The 8,375-nt window shown below is 41.8% G+C and overlaps 2 protein-coding genes across 3 annotated transcripts in view; one reads left to right on the top strand and one right to left on the bottom strand.

The window, feature by feature from the left end:
* COG5 (component of oligomeric golgi complex 5) overlaps positions 1-3,523 on the top strand; it is a 244,561-nt gene extending 241,038 nt beyond the window's left edge. For both annotated transcript variants that reach the window (XM_018569023.1, XM_018569022.1), the window contains one exon: positions 3,392-3,523. In XM_018569023.1, the coding sequence (XP_018424525.1) occupies positions 3,392-3,506 (115 nt within the window). In that variant the 3' untranslated portion in view covers positions 3,507-3,523. The remainder of the gene's footprint in view (positions 1-3,391) is intronic.
* Positions 3,524-5,245: 1,722 nt separating this feature from the next.
* The window catches only part of HBP1 (HMG-box transcription factor 1), a 31,872-nt gene continuing 28,742 nt past the window's right edge, over positions 5,246-8,375 (bottom strand). Inside the window, exon 11 of the mRNA XM_018569026.1 lies at positions 5,246-5,913. Coding sequence (XP_018424528.1) covers positions 5,896-5,913 — 18 coding nt within the window. The 3' untranslated portion in view covers positions 5,246-5,895. The remainder of the gene's footprint in view (positions 5,914-8,375) is intronic.

Genomic DNA, 8,375 nt, shown 5'->3' with positions numbered 1-8,375 from the left:
ATATATATTAGGGGGGGGGGGAAGGGGGTACCTCAGAGCTTTTCTGCCCCCTGGATGTCTGTCCTTCCCATAGCAACCATACCACTGCCCAATGCCTGCTGAAAATTAATACGAATGCGGTGATTGGTTGCAATTGCCAGCACTGTCACTTTAAATCAGCTCAGTTATGTTTGATGTCTAGTAATGAGGGTGCTGCATATTGCTACTAATTATGCCATGTATGTGGTGATGTCCTGATGCAGAGTATTGAAACATGTAACTTGTCAATGGGGCATGCTGTGGTTATTTCTCCAAGGGCATGGCAATAATTGTCAGTGAAGGTTCTCAGTTATCCGCATCATAGTCTAGTAGTTAGTTCCATTCGAATGGACTGGTTCAGTAGGACCGAGTTCCTCAGAACTAAGAAAGCTATTCGGATTAGTGGGGAAGCATCTTCAGTATTACAGAACATCTCCAGTTGAATTATGGAGATTCCCCCTGTGTAGCATACAATAAGAGGGGCGTTTTTGTAATTTGCACATACAGCCTGTAAGTGTTTAGAAGAAGCATAGAGTGTCAACAGAAAAAGTCCAAGTGGTCCATTGAGCCTGCCACCCCCTCTTTTCTGTCTAAGCATAGATCTATGTTTATTCCAACTGTTTGAATTCACTTACTGTTGACTGACTCACTACTAGTGCTGGAAGTCTGTTCCAGGCATCAACCACTCTTTTGGCAACATCATTTCTAAAGTTAGTGTTGAATTTTCCTTCAGATAGTTTGAGGTCACGTCCCCGTGTTCTTACCCATAACTTCATATTGAATATACTGCCCTCCTGGACGTCATTCACATCTTGGGGAGTCAAAGTTGTAGCTGTTACCTATCACTGGAAGCTGTTACATAAATAGGCAGTTCTCCCATTTATTACATCAGACATTATTTTCCATGTGCAGCCAGGTTTAGTGATAGCACAGCAGACTGACAAGGATCCATGTTGTTTTGTTGACAGCTCACATTTTTCCAGATCTACTTTTTCATGGTCACTAATTGAGATAATAGAAGCTGCTGTCCTACATGCAGCCAGTATTCATTTTTCATACGTGTAAGTTATTCTCTGTCATAACCAAGATGTTAGATGGTATTACTTTGCAGACTTCATATTGTAATGTTCATGTTTGTATTATGACAGCAGTTAGCTGAATTGGTAAAGGAAACAAATGCATTTTTGCAGCAGCTTAAGGCATGAGCAGATTTGATATGTAATGAGATCAGACTAAGTCCTTATTGCAGATTTATCCTCTCATTCCTACAATATCTTTCAGACTGTGTGGAATGATTTCCTGTGTAGAATTCTCTTCCACTTCAGAGGCAATATTAAACCAGGAGAAACCTTGTTACTTATTTTTCTGCAGTATGCGCTCTCATTTCCTTGTCTTTCCAATCCAGTACACAACAACCATGAGAAGTGTGAGCTAAATAGTAAGGTGCTGCTAAGGGCAAACCTGGCATCTAATTTACATCTTTACTCCGAGGATGTTTGGCTCCCATCCACTACACGGTGACAGCTGTTGGCAAGAGTCAAGATTATGACCACGGCACATACTTATTGCAATGTGTACACATACCGTACAGCACAAGGCAGCGTGCCCTTAGCCATTCACAGTGAAATGTAAATTTACATCTTCATGCTGCAAAGACCAGGGCTTGGATCTGGGATTTGCTGGTAGTTAAAGGAGAACTATGAGGTGAGTCCACTCACCTCATAGTTCTAGCCGACCTTTGACAATGAGACTGTCACAGGTCGGCTCAGTAGATCGGGAGGTGAGCGAACACATACCAGGTTCGCTCACCTTCCGATCCTGTCACGGCTCTCTGCCGTGAAAGGGGGAGGGGCTGGATTCCCCCCTCCCCGCTCCGATCCTCCAGCGCTGACTGGCGGAACGGACGGGTACAGCTGGCTCTGCCTCTAGATAGGCAGAGCCAGCTGTCACTCACGCAGCTGGGCGGATCCCGTCATCTACGTCGGGATCCGCTCCGGCTGCGGCGTCTCAGTATACCGCGAGCTGTAGCTCGCGGTATACTGAGCTTTGGGTAACGGGAGGACGCTAGTTTGTGTCCTCCCGTTACCCTAAGGAGAACTATGGGGAAAAACACTGACCCCATAGTTCTCCTTTAAAGGGGATTTCCAATTGAAATAGAACTTTCATGTTGTTTTTGATGGAGGATGTATTTAGAGCCCTAGAAAACTCTACAACCGCTACAGGCCACCACAGTACAGGATGTCTAGGGGTCGGCTGGTTGCGTAATGATTTGTCCAGGCACTGATGGTATTGAGGAACAGGTTTATGTGGGTGCTATTATAAACAATAATGATCTGCTGTTATCATTTGAGAGTGGGACCTCTGTAGGCTAATCCAATGGCTTCAACAATTTGAGGCCCTGATAGAGAAGAAGTTAGAAAATGGGGGGTTTTAACTAGCCGTATGCTTGTTCTGGATCAGTGATATAGAGTATTAAATTCAGAGAGCCAGGCAACTAGTATTCTTAGATGGAGGCCAAGAATGGCAGCTCTAGTATTTCTCTCAGGTTTTCTGTAATGTGGCACCTCAAAGTGACTTAGCTATAGAGCACTGTGTAGTGTAGATAGGTCACCACTGTTATCTGTACAGTTACAGATTTCTGTAAAACCAGATTTCAGTAGCAAATGAAATGTGTAATTGTAACTACAGATCCATGCAATCATCAGAGAATGGGATTCCATAGCAGTGGAAATGTGTCTAAGAACAGTGGAGGGAAAATCATTATATTTGGATGTCTGACAAAGTGGGCAGTATAAAAAGTGAAGGCTCAAACCAAGAGTCTTTATAAGGGCTTGTTAACACAAGAGAAAGGCAATTTGCTTTATGCGCTGTTGTATCCGTTCTCCTCAGCACGCTACCTTAATATGTACTAAAAAATAAAAGGAGTACATGTATCAGCAACAAGTAGTATGTTGTGTTGTGCAGCACATTCCCATGTATTGTAACGAGCTCAGTGCATAAGAATGATCATACTGTAATCCATTTCAACAACACATTGCGGTGTGCGATCAAACAGTACACCATTGCATACGTTATGTGCATATTAACGTGTGCTGGTGTGAATCAGACTTTTGTGAGATCACCCCCTAGCATGCACATACTCTGTATGGGACACAGTAGATGATTCCCCACTCAGGCTGAAACACACAGCACCAGCGTGTTACAGTATAGAGAACAAGAACAGATTGGCCAACATTTGACATGAAATCATATTGTGAGTACTCAGCAGTGTAGTTATCATTTTTGCTGTTACAGTAATGTACAATTGTGCTGTAGTGTGATTGTGTGTGCTTGTCATCTACAAAATCCTAATTATGTTCATTTCATTTCCCAGAGGGGCGCTGGAGGCTTATGTGCAGAGTGTGAAAGCCAGAGAAGGCAAGGAATTTGCTCCAGTTTATCCAATCATGGTTCAGCTTCTTCAGAAAGCAACATCCTCATTGCCATAGACGTCTCATCAACAACAACATCCCTACATGTAACTGGATTAGGAGGAGACAAATGGGGGGATGTAAATAGGGGACGTTCAGATTTTTAGGGATGGACATTCCAGCAGTACACACAACGCCTGCTAATATTTCTAGAAATGTAGTATATCTTGAACTTGTAAAGAATATTGGTAGCATGGTTTTGAAATGGACTATCCTGTTTCAGTGCAATTATCTCAGGAGTAGGCAACCTCAGTACTAAAGCTCTGGGAGTCATGCATGTGGCTGTCAGAGCCTTGCAGTCCCTCATGGAACTTGAAGCTTTACCAGGGCTGGAGTGCCAAGGTTGCCTAAAGGTGGCCATACACTTTAAAACCATCGCAAGACCTTGGTCTTGCGATGGTTGTAAAGTAATTTACAAAACGTACGATCTGCCTATCTTGGACAGGCAGATGCTTCTGATGACCGCAATGTTGAACGGGCAGTGTGCGCGTGCGCACACCGGCCCGTCTGGCATTTGTCTCCCGAGCATGCCACAAACCAGCCGAAAATCGTAAGATTTTCAGCTGGTTTTCGAACATGCTCCTTAGACAAAAGACAGTAAAAACGGTCGCATGCCTGCCATACACTTTGCGATGATCGCGGGATTTCCCGCGATTATCGTGCGATAATCGCACAGTGTATGGGCACCTTAACCCTGAATTATCGTTTTCTCTGACCTAGCCGAATCTAACATTGGTTCCCGGACTGTTTATTCCATTTGCAGATCTAGGAAGACTACAATATTTATTACATTGGGAGCCGGGTACCAGAGTTATTAAATAAAGTCTTGCATCATGAAGGATGTGTGTGATAAGGATCTGATGGATACAATTATCGATGTGCCACATACAAATTTTGAGCCAATGAGCCACTGTCTTAAAACTATTAAAAAACTATTATAACGGGCACATGAGTTGTTGCTTCTGTCAGAGCCGAAACACACAGAGGGGAATGTATCAGAACTTGAACAGTTGTCCATGATAACCAATCAGCTTCTATCTTCAGTTAAGCTTTGAAAACAAAATATAGAAGCAGATTGGTTACTATGGGCCACTGCTCCAGTTTTAATAAATCCCCCTCACAGATGTTTTGCTATTTGACATGGCCAATTTGAAGACACAGTTCACCTAAAGCTGCTTCTTCCATTCTGTCCAGATTTAATGCTTCAAATGATCCTATTGGTTTTCTTTTCTTTGGGGCCTCTAAAGGCAAGATTCTCTCCGGAGCTTTTGGTTGTGTAGTTCAGCGATGTCTTTTATAAATCCAAAAAAGGCAAGATTTATCCATGATGTAAATATTACCATTGTCTGTGCCAGCCACCAGACACTCCTGAGCTGACCAGAGGCTATATTAAATCATTGGACTGTTTGATTATAAATGTATTATTATAAAACCGATGTAATAAAATTGTAATCTCTTCCTATGTAATGTGTTGTGTTTGCTATGCTTAGTAACTGCAAAAAAAAACCATTTCAACAATATTTATTTGACATATACAAGTATATACTGTGCAAAAATTACTGGGGCAATATTATATTGAGAAGTCGAGACAATAAATTGTTTTACAGCCGTGATTCTCAAGCTATGATTGCAGCACATCTCACAGCCAGGACACACTAACAATAGATGCATCTGTTTGTTTCAACAGCTGCAAAAAGAAGTAAAGTGCAAGTGTTGCACCAGATTTAAGTGCAAAGTCACCCCCCATCATATACGACATTTTTTTTTTCCTCATAGCAAAATAAAATCTATCTGTAGATTCTGTAGCCAACTAAATTACTGAACTTTACGCTTCAACACCTTGGTGTTCCTAGGGGCCCGTAAGAAAGAGCTGGCCCCTTTTTCCATAAGGAAGCTAATGATCCACTTGCCATAGTATAAGTAGCCGAGTGGCAATGAATAGTCAGTTAGTGCTCCAAGCACCTTGCATTAAAATAACGCGTCAGAAACGTACAAATTCTAACGTCAAAGATAATTAAATCTGTGCAATACATATTAATAAGCAGAAGGGTCGATAAACAGCAGTTATATGCTCTATAAGTTCCCATTTTTTTTGTTTTAACCTGGTTGTTTTATAACAATACGCTGATACACACCTCATTGTAGCACCACAGGATATCGATTTTTTTTTTTTCAAGCCTATGTTACCTGATATATAATTTTTTTCCAAAATAAGGCAATTTGGTTTAAAATATTGATATTTTTGCATATGAAATGCTATACTTAAAAAGAGAAAACCTTCAGTCCTATCAATTCTATGACGCTGCAGTTACTGTGGCTTTGTCACTTTTCCACAACATTGTCAGATTTTCTTCCTCCACGCAGACGAATGGCATCTTTCCAACATGAACTTCAGCTACATTCATATTTAATGCTGTTGTGAGCCCTGGAAAAGATGCAGAATGGTTGAATCACCAATTAACATATATATCCTCCGTTTCTCAGTTCCAGTTACCCTAAGGAGAACTATGGGGAAAAACACTGACCCCATAGTTCTCCTTTAATTACTTTCATGGTATAAGTTAGACCCACAGAATGTTTGTCATAGACAAAGAAGAATGGGGCAGGGTTATAATGGATTGCTTGATACCATTGATGTAGATAAACCATATATTTGGAGCAGTGACATCACAAACTAGCATCCGGTCATTGATGGTCATTAGTACACTTTAATTGGAACCCAAAAAACATAAGTGATGCTTGCGAACTCAACAAATTAGTCAACAACTTGTCAGCTAATGGCAAGCTTTGGCCCTGTCTTTGAACTGGTGCAATAAAAGGTCCTGCCCTACAACACGTGTCCTCAACACCTTCTTGTCCCGTTGCACAGGAACAATAGCATTATGGCCTTATGTTAGAATTAGGATTTTTTACGGAGATGGTGGCATTCTTCTAAAAATCAGTCACATCACTACCTTGCTGCAGCCTCCGCTAAGTGACTCCTGAATCAACTGCCTGGCAGAGACAGATGCTCCAGGTGGTGCTGTCATGGAGGATTCCATAAAATATAATTATAGGTTTTCAAACCTGTCAGCAGCGCTAGTCATGGTTCAGTAATTATAGTGCATGCAATATTACATAAAACGAAAAATCTTGATCGTCTGATCATTTCTTAAAGTGCAACTGTGGTCAGGTTATGGACATTACAAACAAGCCCTCAGCGACCTCCTTAGCTGCATACACTATGGAGTAAATAATCCTTAAACTGAACAGCTTAAGCACTTTTCTTTCAGTAGCTCCTCCCTCCCAGCAGTGACTTAACAGCCTTCCAGCCTTGTTATCTCCAATGCAAACCCAGAGCAGGGGCAATAGAAGAGGAAGATGTCAATCTCAACTTCAGTTGTAAATCTGCACACTAGGGGAGACCAAGCTGGCAGTCTGGAAAAAAAAAAGGGTACCTCCTCTGACATTTTTCAGGTCTCTGTCTCTTTATCAAGTGGATGATTTACCCCACTCTGCGTCTGCAATTTATATCCCCCCTCCTGCCAGCAATCTAGCATGGATAGAGTAGCTCCTCTGCTTGTGACCTGGTATCACATGGGACATTCTTGCCTGTTGCTATGCTCTGATCAAGTTGCTTCTTTGTCACTGCATGTTCTTTAAAAAAAAAAAGTGTTTATCTGCATTATCCACTTCACTCTGTGGTCACGCTGCTTGGCCCGGTGGGAGATTACTCCATCCATACAGTTTAGCGTAGATGGAAGAATCTGTTGCACTTTTTCCATCTGACCATAGAAAGTCTGCAAATCATCTATAGGTGTATGGTCAGCACAAGTTTCAGCTCTTCTGGCTGCATAGCTCAGAGATGATAGTCTTTCCCCACGCCCCTTTTAGTATGTCATTATGCTCAGGGGCGTCACTATACTTTTAGTCGCCTGAGGCGGCCAGGAGGTAGGGATGTGCTAGTTGAGCATGTTCCCAGGGGCTGCTAGTGGAGCATGTTGGTGGGCTGTCCAGCTCACTGACTGCCAGCTACAGCATCCTGCTAACAGCAACCTGGGATGCTCTGGCCTCAAAAGGGGCACCCACATGACCCTAAGAGATGCCACCTGAGGCAACCTCCTCAGGCTGACTCATTATAGGGAGGGCCCCCGATTATGCTCCTATACTTGAATAAGAATCAGAGACCAAACACTGCAACTCTTCCCAGCCCCAACCTATAGGTTTCCCCTTCTATTAATACAAGTAAACTAATAAAAGAGCGAGGACAGGGAGGAGCATTAGGGTGGGGCAAGAACCACCCTTTAGAGGCCCAATGTTTGTCTATGGCAGATCCAATGCCAGGCAAAGAGAATTTCCTGTGAGGTAATGATGACATCATGTCTCTCAGATGGCAGAACCCATTTACTCCCAGTAATGGAAAAGATAACATTAAAAAATCAAATCAAAAAAATTTTGATTAGACATTATACAGAAGTTTAAAAAAAAAAAAGTGTGTGTGTATACAGGTGAAACTCGAATAATTAGAATATCGTGCAAAAGTAAATGCAGTAAGTGCTGCAAAAGGGGCCCAAACCAAGTACTGAGTACATATGCATGCTTGTACTTTTCAGAGGTCCGATATTGTTCTATGTACAATCCTTGTTTTATTGATTGCATGTAATAATCTACTTTTTTGAGGTTGTGGATTTGGGGTTCTTGGGGTTTTCATGAGCTGTAAGCCATAATCATCACAATTATGACAAATCACGGCTTGAACTATCTTGCTTTGCATGTAATGAGTCTATCTCATATATTAGTTTCACCTTTTAAGTTGCATTAGTGAAATAAATGAGCTTTGCACGATATTCTAATTATTCGAGTTTCACCTGTATATAGATATACACAAACACACACATATATATATAT

Source organism: Nanorana parkeri, unplaced genomic scaffold, assembly GCF_000935625.1.
Source record: "Nanorana parkeri isolate BGI_ZX_2015 unplaced genomic scaffold, ASM93562v1 scaffold1276, whole genome shotgun sequence".
In the NCBI taxonomy this organism is placed as follows: Eukaryota; Metazoa; Chordata; class Amphibia; order Anura; family Dicroglossidae; genus Nanorana; species Nanorana parkeri.
This window is presented reverse-complemented; position numbering and strand designations above follow the sequence as displayed.